General features: G+C 42.3%; 1 protein-coding gene and 2 pseudogenes across 6 annotated transcripts in view; 2 read left to right on the top strand and 1 right to left on the bottom strand.

Moving 5' to 3' along the window:
• Window positions 1-10,006: 10,006 nt before the first annotated feature.
• LOC149749325 (uncharacterized) lies at window positions 10,007-18,290 on the bottom strand (annotated as a pseudogene).
• GSK3B (glycogen synthase kinase 3 beta) overlaps window positions 16,933-19,198 on the top strand; it is a 201,585-nt gene continuing 199,319 nt past the window's right edge. For 2 of the 5 annotated variants that reach the window (XM_022561810.3, XM_022561735.3), the window contains exon 1: window positions 16,937-18,079. In XM_022561810.3, coding sequence (XP_022417518.1) covers window positions 17,992-18,079 — 88 coding nt within the window. In that variant the 5' untranslated portion in view covers window positions 16,937-17,991. Of the gene's footprint in view, window positions 18,080-19,198 lie in introns of all 5 variants that reach the window. The other 3 variants (XM_089910578.1, XM_022561604.3, XM_022561671.3) reach the window with 3 other exon arrangements.
• Window positions 17,989-19,198, top strand: part of LOC111168365 (nuclear cap-binding protein subunit 2-like) — a 23,031-nt pseudogene continuing 21,821 nt past the window's right edge. The window contains exon 1 of the transcript XR_016392998.1: window positions 17,989-18,079. The product of XR_016392998.1 is annotated as a nuclear cap-binding protein subunit 2-like (transcript). The remainder of the gene's footprint in view (window positions 18,080-19,198) is intronic.

The raw sequence follows: 19,198 nt of genomic DNA, 5'->3' as shown, positions 1-19,198 counted from the left end.
CCGGGGCATGAACCCGCATCCCCTGCATCAGCAGGCAGACTCTCAACCACTGCGCCACCAGGGAAGCCCCTAGCCACTCTTTTTTTAGATTCTTTTCCATATAGGCCATTACAGAGTGTTGAGTAGAGTTCCCTGTACTATACAGTCGGTGCTTGTTGATTGTTTATTTTATATATAGTAGTGTGTATACGTTAATCCCAAACTTCTGATTTATCCCTTCCCCCACCTTTCCCCTTTAGTAACTGTAAGTTTGTTTTCAAAGTCTATGAGTCTGTTTCTGTTTTGTAAATAAGTTCATTTGTATCATATTTTTTTAGATTCCACATATAAGTGATATCATATAATGTTTGTCTTTCTGTGTCTGACTTACTTCACTCAGTATGACAATCTCTAGGTCCAACCATGTTGCTGAAAATGGCATTATTTTGTTCTTTTTTATGGCTGAGTAATATTCCATTGTATATATGTACCACATCTTCTTTATCCACTCCTCTGTTGATGGGCATTTAGGTTGCTTCCATGTCCTGGCTATTGTAAACATTGCTGCAATGAACACTGGGGTGCATGTATCTTTTCGAATTATGGTTGTCTCATATGCCTAGGAGTGGGATTGCTGGGTCGTATGATAGTTCTATTTTTAGTTTTTTAATCAACCTCCATACTGTTCTCCATAGTGGCTCTGCTGACTTATATTCCCACCAACATTGTAGGAGGGTTCTCTTTGCTCCACACCCTCTCCAGCATTTATTGTTTGTAGATTTTTTGATGATGGCCATTCTGACTGGTGTGAGGTGATATCTCATTGTAGTTTTGATTTGCATTTCTCTAATGATCAGTGATGTTTGAAGGACAATTTTGAATGCAAGACAGAAGAGCTTACATTTTCTACAACAGACAGGGGAATCAATTTAGGTTCCTGAGCAGCTGGGTGAAGCGATGACAGTGGTGTGAGAGTTAATTTGACAAGTGTGTAGGATGTGTTGGAGTGGTAAGGATGTTATACATACACAATAATAACAAAGTCAAGCATTCATCTCATTATTTTTGCCTCCCAGAGGGGAAAATATTCCACTCCAGTATTATGGAAAAGAACTAATTAAATAAGAAATTGTAAGCCTAAGGAAAAATTCTGGGCTTAAATCTTTGTTATCTCCCAATAATCATCCTCACCCATATCCCCTACATGAGTACAGGCCTTTAAAGATTTCGAACAATTTTCACAGGTGTTATCTCATTACATCTCCTCAAAAACCAAGTATTTTCCAACAGCAGAAACAGTCCTAAGCCAAGGCCAAGAAGCAACCAACCACAGGCAGCCTGGCTGCATTAGCATCTCTTTATGGAAAAGTTTGCTTAGCTGATGTCTACTCAGATCAGGTACTCTTGGGCAGTGGGCCATGAGTAACGAAGCATGGCAGTCCACCTCCGGGGGTAAGCTGAATGCAAGTGGATCCCTGAGCTCCTGGACATCCTCATGAGTGGACATTCACTTAGTTGTGTTGCCCAACCTCTTGTGAGATGAAAGCCCCTCCCACAGCCAAGTCCTTTTCTTCAGGACCATTATCCTCTCACCTAAGGGTAGACCAGGCATCTGTCATATGGGAGCAGTTCACAGGCAAGGAAATAGGTTTCGAACGACCTGACGGATCCCACTATTAGGCAGTGCCTACTTAAAATGCTGTGTTGATTTGAGAAGGACCCTGAGACTGAGAAGGACCCTGAGACTGAGTTATCTGTCATCCATGTCTCTACGTGCATAGAAATGGAATAAATGGTGCCACAGGTCCTCATTTTTGCTATGCCTGCCCTAGGCCTTAACACTTAGGGCTTAAAACCCCTACCCAGTGATTTACCTTTACCAATGTGGTTTCCGATTTGCCAGCTCATTAAGTTAGTGCCATGCCCAATTATGACTATTTTGCTTTCAGCACAGACTTCAGCAGGTCCCTCATCAACTGCCTGGAAGGCCATCCCTAATACCCTCTCCCTTCTGGGTTATATGAAGCTCCTTTGCCATCCACTATGGCAGTTTGATATTTTTGGCAAATCATCATTTGGCTGTCAGCATAGTATGCACCCGCTTCCTAAAGCAAAGTAATCCTAATTTTGGCAGGGAACAAGTTGTTTCTTTTGGGAGCATGATGAGGCCTCTTTCATAAATTGTCATCTGAATGCCAATAGGTTATGGCCTCAACGTTAAAGTTCAAGGAGAGGGATCAGTCTTTATTTGTTTTAAATTAATTAATTAATTAATTAATTTTTGGCTGCGTTGGGTCTTCACTGCGTGGAGGCTTTCTCTAGTTGCGGTGAGCGGAGGCTACTCTTCGTTGTGGTGCGCGGGCTTCTCATTGTGGTGGCTTTTCTTGTTGCGGAGCACAGGCTCTAGGCGTGCGGGCTTCAGTAGTTGTGGCATGCAGGCTCAGTAGTTGTGGCTCATGGGCTCTAGAGCGCAGGCTCAGTAGTTGCTCCGTGGCATGTGGGATCTTCCGGACCAGGGATCGAACACATGTCCCCTGCATTAGCAGGCGGATCCTTAACCACTGCGCCACCAGGGAAATCCCAGGGATCAGTCTTTTAAATGGGCACCTGGCAGAAGTACTCAAGAGTGTCCCCAGATTCACTGGGTCCTGAGCCACTTTCTAAAAGAAAAAAAAAAATCTATCAAATTGCTTGATGAAGCTTTAGCCAGTCTCTGAAATTTGCAACTTTGGACTCATTCACTTTGGAGATAAATTTTAGTGTGTCTTTTCCAAAATCCTATAGAGTACCAAGTTCCCTGTAAATGTATAAAACATCAACGTGGATTATCTCAAATTGTACTTTTTCCATGAAGGAGATTCCAGACTAAGCTCAATTTTCCATTGTATGACCAAATAATGCAAATCTTAACTTAGAAGAATACCTGTCTCTGTGCCAACTCTTGGCTTCTAGAGTGATCATCATACTGACCTCAAGTTGCTCCTCCAAGACACTACTGGTATCAGAACAATTTCTGTTTTGCTTCCAAGATAAACATTAGTATCCGCATATCTTCTTAGTATACTCTTACTTACCTGTAATCCCTGGTTTCTTCAGCTGAATTATTCTTTTGGCTATTCAGAATTGATCTGCAACCTGACCTCACCTTCATAATTCTGACTCTACATAGTTATAGAGGACTCTAATGACTTCCTAATGATATATATAATATCATTTTGCAGTCTTTTAAACAAATTGATATAATGGTCCACTGCTTACCCTCTCGAACCATTCTTTCTACTATTTCCATACCTTTGCAATCCTTAAAAATGAGGGAGTCAACATCTCAACTCTGTTCTCTAAATTCCACTGTTTCTTAGATGCCTCATTCATCCTACAGAGTTAGTGGATAATCCCTTGTTCTCTTGATATAGCTCCAGATTTTCTTCTAGGCACTGGCCTTGCACCTCCTGCTGCTTTCTGGGTATGGCAAATATCCTACTGAAAAATTTAAACTAAATAGGCCTATAGTGGCCAGGGGTAACTTTAGTTTTGTCAGTGTGCTGTCCCAGCCTTTCACCTTAAAATTTTTTTGTAACAGAATTCCTCTTTTTCTTGTGGGGACATTACTCTATGTGCAGGAGTGAGTATGCAAGATGGGTCTGACCAGTAGGGTATTCCATTCTCTATTCCAACTATCACCTGAACTCCAATCTATATATAGACATTCTCTCATTTTCTTGGTATTTATCATATGCTACTATGGACCAATAATGAACTATTATAGTTAGCCATCTATTTATTCATTCAACAAATATTTATTGAGGCTTTTTTTGTGTGTTAGTTTCTGATATACAGCAAAATGATTCAGTTTTTTAATATATTCTTTTTCATATTCTTTTCCATTATGGTTTTTTACAGGATACTGAATATAGTTCCCTCTGCTATACAGTAGGACTGTTCGTTTATTTTCAATATATCTGTCTTATCCCTTCCTACACAGATTAGAAATTATTAAGGGTAGGGGCTTTCCTGGTGGTGCAGTGGTTAAGAATCTGCCTGCCAATGCAGGGGACACGGGTTCAAACCCTTGTCCAGGAAGATCCCACATGCCGTGGAGCAACTAAGCCCGTGCGCCACAACTACTGAGCCTGTGCTCTAGAGCCCGCAAGCCACAACTACTCAGCCTATGCACCACAACTACTGAAGCCCATGCGCCCAGAGCCCATACTCTGCAACAAGAGAAGCCACTGCAATGAGAAGCCCGTGCACTGCAATGAAGAGTAGCCCCCACTCGCTGCAACCAGAGAAAGCCCGCGCGCAGCAATGAAGACCCAACGCAGCCAAAAATAAACAAATTTATAAACAAATTATTAAGGGCAGTGATCATGTCTCATATTCTTTTTTGATTCACTCTCATTAAGAACACCACTTTGGGGCTTCCCTGGTGGCGCAGTGGTTGAGAGTCCGCCTGCCGATGCAGGGGACACGGGTTTGTGCCCCGGTCCGGGAAGATCCCACATGCCGCGGAGCGGCTGGGCCCGTGAGCCATGGCCGCTGAGCCTACGCATCCGGAGCCTGTGCTCCACAACGGGAGAGGCCACAACAGTGAGAGACCCGCATACCGCAAAAAAAAAAAAAAAAGAACACCACTTTGCACATAATAAGTATTCAGTGTGTTCACTAGTTAAACTCCAGTTGCAACCGTATTTCAAATCTGGTGGGACTCTATATGTACATCTTTCTTTTAAAAAAATCTCTGATTCATATGGTAGATGCCATGAATAGTGTTCTGTACTCCAACAGTATTTGTTTTCAAGGGGTCTGTTTATTTTAATGCAGTTATTAAACACCAATTACTACACCATATAAAGGGAGTAAATAGACCAACGAGAAAAAGAAGGCCCATGAAAAAAATTTTTAAAACGATGTCACATTGTAAGCTACTTTCATTTTATAAGAGACTTCTCTTGCCTGCTCAGAGCATACCTTCATGCCTTTAAAAAAATATATTCCAAGAACATAGTGGAATGCCATATAACTGTGACTGCTCAGTAAATATTTACTGATCAATGTGGTAAAGTTGAGCCAGAAACCTAATTATAGTTCTCTTTGCCTCCATTTTTAATCTGTAAAATGGGAGTACTATTACCTGTTTTATCTACTTTACGGGTTTTGTCTGGTACATGCCCAATTCTATAATGTTCATTATGAGCCTATTAAGCACTATATGAAAGGTAAACCCCTGGAGTTGCCTCTTTGGCAAGATTTAGGTTCTAAAAACAGCATTTTTGGATGTATACATCCAAAATTACTCTTTAAAGGACCATAGATAATAAAGTCTGTCTTTTTATTTATTAGTTTTTCTCCCAGTATTGGAACATATCAGGGTTTCTTTCATTGAACCAGATGAAGAATTGTATTTAACTTGTATTATGGGTCATGTTGTAAGAAAAATAAGCCCTGTATTTTGTTTATTTATTTATTTAAAAAACATTTATTTATTTATTTGGTTGCACCGGGTCTTTGTTGTGGCAGGTGCACTCCTTAGTTGTGGCTCACCAGCTCTTAGTTGCAGCACACGGGCTCCTTAGTTGTGGCATGCAAACTCTTAGTTCCGGCATGCATGTGGGATCCAGTTCCCCGACCAGGGATTGAACCTGGGCCTCCTGCATTGGGAGCATGGAGTCTTATCCACTGCGCCACCAGGCAAGTCCCAAGCCCTATATTTTAAAAACTATCAGCAGGCTTAGTTCCATGAAATGCTCACACTGATAAGTAGCGTGTGGGGGATGGGGAGCACTGAGTGAGATTCAGCAGATTCACTTCTCACATTTCATATTCTTTATGAACTAAAAACTATAATTATGAACTTATTAGTAATGGTTTTATAATCCATATTTCACTGGCTCCTGGCTTCCCTGCTGTTGCGGGACCTCCAGCTCCTTGCAAAGTCCCCTGCCCATAATTTCTAAGAGCCTGTGGAGAGTGTTCTACATGGACTCAAGAACAAGTCTTGTCTGTGGCCACATGGGTGTCTGCTGCTGAGATTTCTGTTGTCTTTGAACACTTCTGGCACTCATCGCTGAGTCAGTCCCATTAAGCCAGGTCACCACAACCTTCTACTGGACATTTTCATGATCTCCAGTGTGGTTCTCAAGGAATCAAAATGCTTCTGTGTTTGCTGGAGTCTCCAGTACTGCAAAATTATATCATATTTCCTCAGAAGTAGAAACAACACCCAATCACTCATCTTTGGATTATATTTTGTGATGTAATAAAGGTTTTAGTGCACTCCTATTTCTGGTTATGGTGCTTTCCAAGAGGAGTCCATGAGACTGCATGAGAGTATGAATCTTTAAGATAGGTAAGCATTGTCCTCTCAGTCCAAGAGTTAACATTCAAAGTTGGTTCAGCTGGCCTGGTACGGGCATTGACCAAGTGGAATACTGACTAGTGCATTGTAGCAGTGCAAACTGATCAAAAAGTAGCCTGGCCAACACCCTCCTTGATGGCACCCACACTTCTTGGCAGTCTTTCTGCCAAAACCCTTATATAAATCACCCTCTTGGCAGTCTAAACCCACTAATTTGCCAGATATGCCAAGATATGTTTGAACCCCAGTGGTGGACAGAGGTTTGGGTTTGTCTCAAGCTGTGATTCTCTGTTAAGTATTTGAATGCACCTACTTTTTAAAATTTGATACCCAAGTTATATTGCAGCAACAATAATGGAAAAAAATTTAATGTAAGAAAAAACTTTCAGAAAACCAACAAATCAATAAATCAAATGTTTTTATTCTTGGACATTTCCTCAGAGTCCCTCTCCATATGCAAATATTTTATAAAGTTCTAATTTTAACGGTTATAATTAGGTTTCACTTTTTCAATTGTAATCATATTGCTCATTTTGCCAGCATTTACTGAGTTTCTATTATGTGCACAGCATCAACTGAGATCAAGAGAAATGCTTTACATCTCCATGTAATTCCATTTAAGCAGGAAGAGAGATAAAAGGTAAACTATGTGTGTCTTTTGGCAACTCCTGTTGATGAATTTTTCACTTGATGGTTTCTCTGGTGCTTAGAAGTACTTCATTTTAACTCCTTTCATGCTAGATTAAAAGCTTAACCTCTACGGAATAGTTTACTTACATAGCGTTCCAGCTGACTTTGCTCTGTAAGAGATTTGTTTTGAATTCTGAAGGAGCCCATAGCCTTTTGACCTTGAAAATATTAAAACATATATAATTTATAGTTTAAACATGTATAGTTTTTAGTTTTCTCAATTTGCTGTGAGCAAATGTGTTTCCCACCATATCTGGCACAGTTCTGGGCATGCAGCAGACACATAATAAACACTTCCTAATGGAATCAGGATATTCAATATTGTGTTTTTCAAACCCAGCAACATTTATAAAAATTTTATAGAACCACAGCCAAAGCATTTAACAATAAAAATTGGAGTAACTGGATCACTTTTTTTTTTTTTAATATTTATTTATTTATTTGGCTGTGCCGGTCTCAGTTGTGGCTTGCAGGATCTTTGTTGCTGCATGTGGGATCTTCATTGCGGCACGCAGACTTCTTAGTTCTGTTATGCAGACTTAGTTGCAGCATGCATGCAGGATCTAGTTCCCCGACCAGGGATTGAACCTGGGTCCCCCGCATTGGGAGTGTGGAATCTTACCCACTGGACCACCCGGGAAGTCCCAACTGGATCACGTTTGATAGGAAGACTAAATGTAAAACTGCATTCAAATTGTAAAGAAATAATTCGAGAAAATAGAAGAGTACTGAAAAGAGGATGTGCTCAGCTGTCTCAGACATGCTGATTCCTCAAAAAGAAAAAAAAATCTGTGTTAGTATTTTTCTGAGACTCTTGAATGCTCCTAAAAAGTAGTAAGAATCATTTAGGATTCCTTTTCCTAAATTATTACTTTTATCTTCAAGTAATGGGCACTATCAATACATATACAGTATAAATTATAAAAATAATGAATAATAGACACAGAAAAATATTAATGGGTTTACAAAACTGAGCTATAAACCTTCCGCCAAGAATCCTTTCTGGTCTGATATATGGTACTTCCTACTACCCTCTGATCTGGATGTCATACAGGGACACACATTCCTTGGGGCTTTGTGCATTCTCTCCCATCCCCTTTCAGAATTCCATCCCACAGGGCACAGGAATGAAGTCAGAGCAATGATGCCTCTTGATGGCCACAATCCAAATGAAACTGTGGCCTGACTGAAGAAGACAGGTCCTCTCTGCATTCTGGAATTCCTTCTTGGATAATCCATGGGACTTAATTTCTCTTCAAGTGTTTCCCCCAACTCCAAGTTAAGCTGTTTAATAGCCAAGAAACAGAATGCCAATTTTCTTGTAACTTTCACATTCAGCATCAACCAGATATAAAGACCTAGAGTTTTCGGCTTCCCTGGTGGCACAGTGGTTGAGAGTCCGCCTGCCGATGCAGGGGACATGGGTTCGTGCCCCGGTCCGGGAAGATCCCACATGCCGCAGAGCAGCTGGGCCCATGAGCCATGGCCGCTGAGCCTGCGCGTCTGGAGCCTGTGCTCCGCAACGGGAGAGGCCACAACAGTGAGAGGCTCGTGTACCGCCAAAAAAAAAAAAAAAAGACCTAGAGTTTTGCTGTATTCTCAGATGTGAGTCCTAGTTCCAAGTGAACAAGAAAATATGACCATTTCTGATTTACTGCTGGCTAATGAGTTCTTAAAGTATTTGTTCCAACTGAGAGTTTTGCACTTTTAATTTAATACATTTAATGCACATAAAACAAGGCTGAATCACCTAGAATGTTGTAAAGTATACTTAAGTCAAAGTATTCAATCAATACATACTTATTGTTTTCAATTCATGTGGATTCACTTATTCAGTTCAATGTGGAAATATTTACTCTTGTCTAAAGAAGCCCTTTCTTAAAACTGTGAATAGAAATGGAGTAAAAGAAATAAAATTGAAACAGCTCAAAATAATCTAATCAGTTATAATGTATTAACCACATGATTATACCCTCTTTGGAGCAAAAATATGACAAGCATAAAAAACTAAAAGGATTCACCGAGTGTTTGCTTTCTTTTTAGATAGTATACTTCTTTAGATGTTAAATTGGAGTATTTATATGATCAAAGGCTTGATATGAAACTTTTAATAAAACCAGAGTCTACTTCATAGTGGCAATGTTTCAAACACTGTCCCTCTTCTTTTTGGGTAGTCATCCATTATTTTCCCATTTGGGCACACCCCATTGGTTATAAGCAGCATGATCAAATATGCTGTCTTGTTACCCTGGGCACATTTTCAGCAACGGGAAAAACCACACAGTGTATGTTACCCCAGAGGCTCTCCTGCAGTGACAATGTCTTACATCTGCTACCTCCCATAATTCTCCATTGTCTACAAGATTTCTTGGTGTAACATTCAAAGCTTTTTCAAATCTGGCCCCAAACTACCTTTTTTTGTTTTTTTTTTTTGCGGTACGCGGGCCTCTCACTGTTGTGGTCTCTCTCGCTGCGGAGCACAGGCTCCGGATGCACAGGCTCAGCGGCCATGGCTCACGGGCCTAGCCGCTCCACGGCATGTGGGATCTTCCCGGACCGGGGCACGAACCCATATCCCCTGCATCGGCAGGCAGACTCTCAACCACTGCGCCACCAGGGAAGCCCCCAAACTACCTTTTAAGCTTTATCGTCCATTAGTCTCCTCTATCGGCATTCTATTATAGCCAAACTGGTTTTCCTATAGTCAAATGAACAGACTCACACTGTCCTTAATTGCTCTGACAGCTGGATCCACCTAAGTTTACTAAGGGGGTTTGTCTCATGGGCTGGAAATGAAGTCGTAGAAAATAGTTTACTTCCTCTTTCCTTTCTTCATCTCCAAATCCTACTACCCATCCTTTAAGATTCACTTTAGATTGAAGTGTCCTCCATTTACCTATTTTAAATAGGACAGCATGACCAATTCATTTGAGCATGAGTAACAACCATATTAGCAAATTATGTTCTGCCTTCCAACTTGTTTATGGATTCAAATATGATCTTAAATAATTACTTATTTAGCTTTTCATGAGGTTGTTTCCCCAGAGGATAAGTTCACTGAGGGCACAGAGCCGCTCAGGTGGCTCATGTACTTCTTTATATCAGGTGCCTAGCAGATGTCTTGCATATAACAAATGTTGGCTAGTTTTATTAATACAGTATATAATTTATATTACAAAGGATTATCAGTAGAAATGTTAGCATTGGAAAGCTTTGCTGAGAAATTTGGAGTTTTTGTTAAGAATTCGATGTAATGAGAGCCATTCTGAGGAATATGTGAATCACAGTAAAGAAAACGGAGCCAATTCCCTTTTAAAACCCAACAAACATTAATTTATTGTAAAAATATGACATGAAAACAGTTAAAGTGAATATTTTCATCTATAATATGCCAATATATTAACAAAATTATTCTAATTTCTGTCTTCCTTTTCAATATGTTCATATTTTGCAGAATTGGAAATATGGTAATATACAATCAAGTTCTATATTTTTTAATTAGTATTAAGTTGCTATTAGTCTTTGTATTTATTCTTTTTTCTGTTTACATAATATGGACTTAGTAGAACATAATTTACTTAACTACACCTTTATTATCTGATACTGTTTCCCTTTCTTTTCTCTAGGCCCAGATCTTAACACGCTACATAATTTCAAACTACCTCCAGTTCTCTGATACCCTGTAACATATATTTCCGCCACTGCATAACTTCTTTTTGCCTAGAATGTTCTTCACTTCCATCATCTAAAAAACTAATCTTTGTTTAAAACAGTGGTCTACAAGATGAATGGATAAAGAAGATGTGGCACATATAAAAAATGGAGTATTACTTAGCCATAAAAAGAAACAAAATTGATTTATTTGTAGTGAGGTGGATGGACCTAGAGTCTGTCATACAGAGTGAAGTAAGAAAGAGAAAAACAAATACCGTATGCTAATGCATATATATGGAATCTAAAAAAAAAAAAAAAATGGTACTGATGAACCTAGTTGCAGGGCAGGAATAAAGAGGTAGACATAGAGAATGGACTTGATGACATGGGGTGGGAGGGCGAAGCTGGGGCAAAGTGAGAGGAGCATCAACATACATATACTACCGAATGTAAAATAGTTGGCTGGTGGGAAGCAGCAGCATAGCATAGGGAGATTGGCTCAGTGCTTTGCGATGACCTAGAGCAGTGGGATAGGGAGGTTGGGAGGAAGGCTCAAGAGGGAGGGGACATGGGGACATGTGTATGCATATGGCTGATTCACTTTGCTGTACAACAGAAACTAACACAGTATCGTGAAGCAATTATACTCCAATAAAGATCTATTAAAAAAACCCAAAAAAAACAGTGGTCTACAAACTTTTTTGTTCTTACACTGTACTAGTAAAAAATTTTAATATCAACCCCCCAATATTCTGCATATTTATACAACATATATTCTTGAGCTAACCCCCAAATATTCTGCATATTTATAAAACATATACTCTTGAGCTAACATGATATGCATATATAAGACATATACAGGAATAAAAAAGGATAACAGTCATAATAAACAATATTTTAAAACAACATTATTTAAGGCCCAATACTTTTTTAAAAATTAATTAATTAATTTTTGGCTGCATTGGGTCTTTGTTGCTGCGCGCAGGCTTTCTCTAGTTGTGGTGAGCGGGGGCTACTCTTTGTTGCAGTGCATGGGCTTCTCATTGCTGTGGCCTCTCGTTGCGGAGCACGGGCTCTAGGTGCGTGGGCTTCAGTAGTTGTGGCACACGGGCTTACTTGCTCTGTGGCACGTAGGAATCTTCCTGGTCCACGGTTTGAACCCGTGTTGGCAGGTGGATTCTTAACCACTGCGCCACCAGGGAAGTACCCCCAATACTTTTTTATTCTCACCACTAACCCCCCGCCCCCCCAAATTATTAACTGTCCCAGATGCATAGTCTTTAAACGTTTTGGTGATTGTGAAGACTTCACACTGGCATTAGCTATATCTGTCATACTTAACCTTAGGGTAAACTTTGACTAAAAAATAGTGGATGGTTCATATTTCAAAAATTCCAAAAATTCCAGGCCTACTTCTTGTCAAATTTGATTAGCTCATTATTGTTTTTAACCTATTGATGTGACTGATGAAGAGTTCCTACTAAGAGTAGAATGTGAGCTTTGCCATTTTGTTTGTTCTTTTATCTACACTTTATTTGCAGGAATCATTTTCAATCTATGAGGGTCAAGTTAGTTAAAAATCAAATAATGTGACTGCAAATCCATTAATTAAGCACAAGTAAAGTGTCGTATGTTGCTGAAATTTTTAAAAAGCAGGAGGGTACTGTATATTCTCAATCCCTTCTAGGCTGTGGATTCATCCCCTTCCTTTAGGAAAACTGTACGGTGGACCATGTGACTCCTTCCTTTGACATAGGGACTGAGGAGGGCACCACTGTCTACCAGTATATTAACCACTGGAAAGGTAATTTCTTACGTTTTAAGATAAAAATAAGATTTAGTAGTTCTAGCATTCCAAAGAATCATCCCATACAACCTCTGGGTATATACACGCAACTTTGGAGACCGGTAGTTTAAATACAACTTGGAAAATGATCTCTGGGCCACTTTTCTTCCATAGCTGCCCAGATCACATTGTGGTGTTGTCTGTTTACACATCTCCACTCTACAAGAGCTCCCCCTAAGACTGGAGCAAGGCAGTCACCTCTGAATGACTTTTATTCATCTTCACACTCCTGTATTCCTAAGACTTGGCACAGTGTCCTATAAATCAAATTGATTTAACCAAACTGAGCGATTTCACACTGCTACTTCTTTTCTTTGGTTCTTCTGCAGTCTTACCTTTGTCTTCTCTTTTTAAGTATTTTGTTTCTTATGTAAAGGTGGAAAATGAAGACAATACTGGAAATCATGAATACAGTATCATCCAAAATGCCATCAAAATGAATATTTCTAGACTCTTATGTGTGGGTGTGTAAGCACACACACATATGCAATTTTACATAAATGGGATAAACAATATTATTTTTTGATGGAGAGCAGAGTAATCTAGTATAAAGAAGCTGGATCAAATATACTCAGCTGTAGATTCCATCCCAGCTCTGCCATTTTCTAACTGTGTGGCCTTGATCAATGTACTTATTGCTCATCCCCCCTCCCCAATCTATTAACAAAAGAGTTAATAATGGCTGTCTCTGGAGGTTCAGGGAAGGACTGAACAGGCACTCAGTAAATGCAAATTTTTTTCCTTCCTCTTAATCTTCACATCGACCTTGTTATTGGAGGGTTTTCCTAGAGTTCATTACTAAACAACTCTTTTCCATCTTACAGTATCTGCAAATATCTGGAGCAGAGACCATATCTTATTAAATTTTGAAGGCCAGCACCCAACAACATTTAGGTGTTTAATATACGTTGGCTAACTAAATGAGGTCCTAGGAAGAGTTTGCTAGTGAACTTCTGTTTGTACTGACTGACCCTGGGTTCATCTAAATAAACAGCATCTCATATTCTATTTGCTATCTTCATTATTAAACCTGCATATATTTTCTTCTAGTTTCAATTAAAAATGCAGCTAAGTGATTCTGAGCTATTGTGTAGTTTCCTCATTTGTAAAAACATGATAGTTCCATAACAGTACTTCATAAACTTCATTAACGTAATAGTACTTCCCAAGTGCAAAGTGCTATACAAATACATGTAATTACTATAGAAGCCAGTTCATTGTGCATTTTAATTTATAACTGTTACCTTGTGGACAGGCTCACCAACCTCTTTTTTTTCCCCCTCTACTACACTACTTACCTGTTCTGTATCACCCAGCTTTCCTATATTCATCTTTTTCTAGTCCTCTGGTTGGTTACTGTGGCTCAGAATCACTGATCTTTGCAAGGGACCACCTGATGAGCCCTAAAGGAAACCAAACTATTAGAAACCAAACTAGGGGATGTATTCACAACCAGGCACACACAGTTGAAGACATAAGGCTTAGAATTTAAGATAAAGCAAGACCAGGAGAGGTGGGGACTATGTTTGAGAGAGAAGTACAAGAGATCTGAATCCTGGTTCTGCTTACTTTAGCTCTGTGGACCTTAGGTAAGTCAGTACAACTTTCAGATCTTGAGTTTCCTCATCTTTTAAGTGGAGGTGGTAACAGTACTTACATCATACGATTATAATTTGAGATAGCATGTGTGAAGCACTTAAGAACAGTGTCTGGCACATTATAAACACTCAGGAAGCATTAACTATTAAAATTATTAAAAACTGATAAATGGTTGACAGCAGGCGGGAAGGTAAAGGAAGAATTTGAAAAGTCAGAGAAACAATCATGGAATGTTAATTTCAGTGGTTCTATATTTTCTCCTAAACTTCTCCCTCCTTATGTCCTAATTCTAGATTGAACTACTTTTTTTTTTTCCTATAAAATTTCCCCCCTCTTGGTCAGATTTTTTATTTTAAACAGCATCAGTTCAAAATATTTGAAAGCAGCAACAGTAAAGCTACTAATCATAACCTTAAGGTAGACTATTTTTGTACTTTATTATTTATATACAAAAGAACAGCCATGTTTCCAATTTGTATAACCTAAACATTTGTTATTCACTTTCCCGCTGGTATAACTGGGAGTAGGGATGGGGAGTAAAGAGGAAGGCAGGATTTAGAGCTTTGCCTCACAGTGTTTTAGGGACTAGTGGCAAAGGTCTTTCATAATAGTTTGCAGGGAGAGGCAACAATCATTTGACAAAATTGCCACGCACTGAGTTTGCTTTTAACATTCTTTACCCTTCTCCATGACATCCAGAGGCCTCATGTTCTCTCTTCATTGCAAAGAACAAGAGCTGCTACCACTCCTGGGCTATATAAAAAAACCTATGTCCAGGTTTGAGATTACAAATTGATTGCATGTTGGCCACATCTACCCTGGGATGTTTTTAATTCGGCCTGTAGGGTTTGGAAATATTGGTGTAAAAATCGAGGGATTTCATACAAAAATCCTGCTTTACGGTTTCTCTTGGGGGAAAAAACCAGAATACCTCAGAACACTGGATCCACATTCTTCAGGGCAACAATCTGCTAGAGCCGAACAGCTGCTCCTTTCAGTTACAGCACGGACACTCCAATTTGCCACGTTGCTTATCATTCCCTATTGTTTTACACCAGGCCAGTTTCACTCATTTGCTTTGCTTTTCTGGCCCCTGTAGACATCTGAGTTTGCAAACACTATCTAGACCTTTCCGTTCTCCCATCAAAGCTTACTTTGTTCTGTCCCAAGTTCCTCATCAGTTTGACAAAGCAACATCTAGTTAACCTGACCAAGTATGTGTATTTTTATATGTGCTCCCAGAGATAGTATCTTAACAGAAAGGGATGACTCTGCAGGTGGAAATTACAGACACCACGGGACTGATGGCAACTGTCCTTTCTACTTTTTCTGTAGCCATACCTCACTGTCCTTAGGCAAACCACGGGAATCTGACCACTGGCCTACGTGCGAAATCAACTTACATAGTACTTTTATAGATCACCCTAGTTCCAAAGAACCAAAAACTACAAAGGGCTATTCTGACTCCCTGTTTCCTCAGAGTCTTCGGGATATCCGACCTGACGGCACTTCCCCTCACCTGCTTTTGGGGCCCGTTCTGCGCTGGGCAGTCGCGCCCGAAGAGCGCGCGCAGCCAGCATGAGCTCATTTCTCAGGGGCGTTTCTGGAAGGCCGGGCTTGGCCTGGCGCACGAGGCGCAGTCGCCCTCACTCTTATCAATGGCTTCCGCGACTGGGCGGGGCGCGGTCGCTGAGGGGCGCTGCCTGTCTGGAAGCTTTGTTCTCAGTTTAGCGCCCGAGAACTCGCACCCAGCCGGGGAGGCGCCCTGAATCCGTCTGGCCCTTCCGGGGAAGACGCCGGCGCTCGGGACGCCCTCTCTTGGGCGGAGGGGAGCCTCGGGCGCGCAGAATTAGCCCCGCCCCGCCGAGAGCCTCCAGTGGGTGGGGAGACCCCTCAACCCTCCGTTCGCTCGAGCGCTCGGAGCCCAGCGCCGCCGACCACAGCAGTTTCACACCGGCTCGCGAAGGGCTCGCGCTCCCTATCTGCAGTTTCCACACAAGCTGCAAGTAGCCGCAGGCGAGCCCGTCTAACCATCCGCCACGACCCCAGTCGCGCTTCTCCCCGCTCCAGGGACCGCCACCGGAGACCGAGGGCCAATCACACTGCAGCTAGGTCTTGCGATTGGACGGCAGCGAGAGCTGATTGGCTGCCGCTAAGGGTTTCGACCTCCCTCCTTTTCCCTTTTGCCCCGACTCTGGCTCCAGAGCTTCAGGCCAATGAGAAGGCGCTTTATAGATGCCCTCCCTTCGCTCTCAACTTCTCCCCACCTCGTCGAGGGAGGGGACGTCCTGACTGGCCAGACTGTCCTCGGAAGCCCCATTCCTTCACCAATCACCGAGGGAGGTGCACTCCCAGCGGAGTTTCGGCCAATTACAAAGCGGCCACGGCGCCCAGCCGTGCGGTTTCACCAGCGACTCCGGGCTTCACCGTCCTTAACTCTTCAAGCATTTTCCTGAGGGCCGGCGACTCCGATTGGTCACTGTTGCCATTGTCGAGTTTCTCCTCCAGCCAGCCACAAGACAAGGCGAACCCACCTTCTTCTCGGTCGGCTATCTTCGGCATTTTCCGTCCTTGGGCGTGAATTTCCAGCGACACTTTCTAATTGGCTCCTCAGGTCGATCGGCTTTTTCCGGGAGGATCTGCAAACAAACGACATCCGTGATTGGTTCCGCTCGGGCTTCGGCTCCCCTACCGAAGGGGGAGGACACTCGGCTCGGCCGGCGATTCCCAGACGCCTGTTACGCGGACGCAGGGGCGCTGGGCGGTGTAAGGCTGGGTTGGGGAGGAAGGAGGCGGAGGACGAGTAGGAGGGGGGAGGGGGAGTGGGGAAAAGCTAGGCGGCTGCGCAGACGGCACTCCTCACACAGAGCTGCCCCCGACCCGGGCGAATGCAGGTTTGTGCTGCCGCTGCCGCTGCCGCCGCCGCCGCCACCCGGGCCGAGTGACAAAGGAAGGAAGGAAGCGAGGAGGAGCCGGCCCTGCAGCCACTGACAGGGCCCGGGCTGGGGGCAAAGCGCGGACACTTCCTGAGCGGGACCGTGCAGAAGCGAGGGGCGGGAGGGCGGCCGCGCTGGTGCCTTGGACGGGGGAGGGGGCCCCGAGGGACGGAAGCGGTTGCTGGGTTCCCATGTCCCCGGCGTATGGGGAGCAGTCGAGGAGCCGCTGCCTGGGGTCTGAAGGGAGCTGCCTCCGCCACCGCCGCCGCCATGGCCGCTGGATCCAGCCGCCGAGTGCAGCTGCTCCTGGCGCAATGAGGAGGGGAGCCGCCGCCACCGCCCGCCTCTGACTGACTCGCGACTCCGCCGCCTTCCAGTTCGCCGGGCCCCTGCCGTCAGGCCGCCGGATCCCGCCGCTGTCGGAGCCGCAGCGTTTCCCGACGCATCTCCGAGCCACCCCCTCCCTCTCCCTCCCTCCTTCCCATCCCCCTTTCTTTTCAAGCGTGAGACTCGTGATCCTTCCGCCGCTTCCCTTCTTCATTGACTCGGAAAAAAAATCCCCGAGGAAAATATAATATTCAGAGTACTTATTTTCAATCAAGTATCTGCCCCCGTTTCACGTGATATATATTTTTTAGGACCTCCCAACCATATCTCCCCTCCAAGGAAAGGGAGGGGAAAGAACTGTATTTTTTTCCCAGCTCCCTATCATCTATATGTTAAATATCCGTACTGATCTGTCTTCAAGGAGAAATACATCGCTCGCTTTTTTTTATAGCTGTACAAAAGGAGTGAAAAGCCAAGAGGACGAAGTCGTTTTCTTGTGGGAGAACTTAATGCTGCATTTATCATTAACCTAACACCCCAACATAAAACAAAAGGAAGAAGAGGAGGAAGGAAGGAAAAGAAGGTGATTCGGAAAGAGAGTGATCATGTCAGGGCGGCCCAGAACCACCTCCTTTGCGGAGAGCTGCAAGCCAGTGCAGCAGCCTTCAGCTTTTGGCAGCATGAAAGTTAGCAGTGAGTATTGATTTTATTTTACACCCCCTTTCCACCTCACCCTTTAAATAAGAGACTTTAAAATATCAGGATCTTAAAATATGAGACCTTCTGATATAACAGCCGGAGGTAATGGAAAAGGGCAAAAACCTGTCTTCAGTCAAGGATGAGGCAGCTCCCTCTTTTCTCCTCCCATATCCCCTCCCCCGGTCTTATTAACCTTGAATTGAGGGAATATGATTTTTATTTGGATTATTCGATCTGAAACTTAGTTCTTTTCATATAGTTTTCTTGCAGTTGATAGCTTTATCAAGTGGTTGAGTTTTTCCATCTTAGAATAGCGATGGAAGTGTTTACTTGCTCATCCTTTTGAATAAAGCGAAGGACAAGACTCAAACCATTATGTGCCTTTGCAGAATGTGTCTTTTGGAATGAGGGATAGTTTAGTTAGCTCAGGTCTCAGGGGTTGTCATAGTTTTGTATACTTAATAGAGGAGCTAAATTGTCACTGTCTTGTAACATTTCTTTCTTGCCTATGTGACTATACAAAGTATGTGTTCATAACCTAGAGATGAACTTGCTCCGTAACCACATTACGGTTTGGAGGCAAGCTTTGATTCTTCCCTTTAGAAGGGACCGGTGGGGCTGATTGATATGCAGTAGCAGTAGTATCTCAATATGCATTGTTCTAAATTGGATAAGTGGTATAATATGTTATCTCTTAACCTTTCCATTTTGACATTACCAATCTACCACTATAGAATTAACGTTTAATCAAAAGGTAATTTGGAAGTATGTCCAAGTTTTGATTGGGGCTTGTATTGTCATGTTGCCAAATGCTAAGTTGAATGTTAATTGTCACTGACTCATCATTAAAGTTCAGTTTTAGGGTGCCATTGCACTCAGTACTTGCTAAATGATCTAGAGTTCAGGGCTTCCTTCTTAAGACTATTTAAAATACTCTTGCATTGGTTTCCTGTTGAATTTAGGTAAGACTATGGAGTTAGAAGAATATGGATTTAGACCTTTCCATCATAGGTTTTGCAGAAGGCTGTGGTCCTGCATATAATAGGGATACTTGGGCTGTGTTCAAGGTTGTTGCTAGACTGTACCGTCTTCCCTGATTTGTGCAGAAAAGTC

The sequence above is a fragment of the Delphinapterus leucas genome, chromosome 4 (assembly GCF_059928025.1).
Source record: "Delphinapterus leucas isolate spDelLeu-1000000601 "Yukka" chromosome 4, BTC_Dleu_Yukka2, whole genome shotgun sequence".
Classification (NCBI taxonomy): Eukaryota; Metazoa; Chordata; class Mammalia; order Artiodactyla; family Monodontidae; genus Delphinapterus; species Delphinapterus leucas.
The sequence above is the reverse complement of the archived record's forward strand: the minus strand, read 5'-3'. Positions and strand labels throughout refer to the sequence as shown.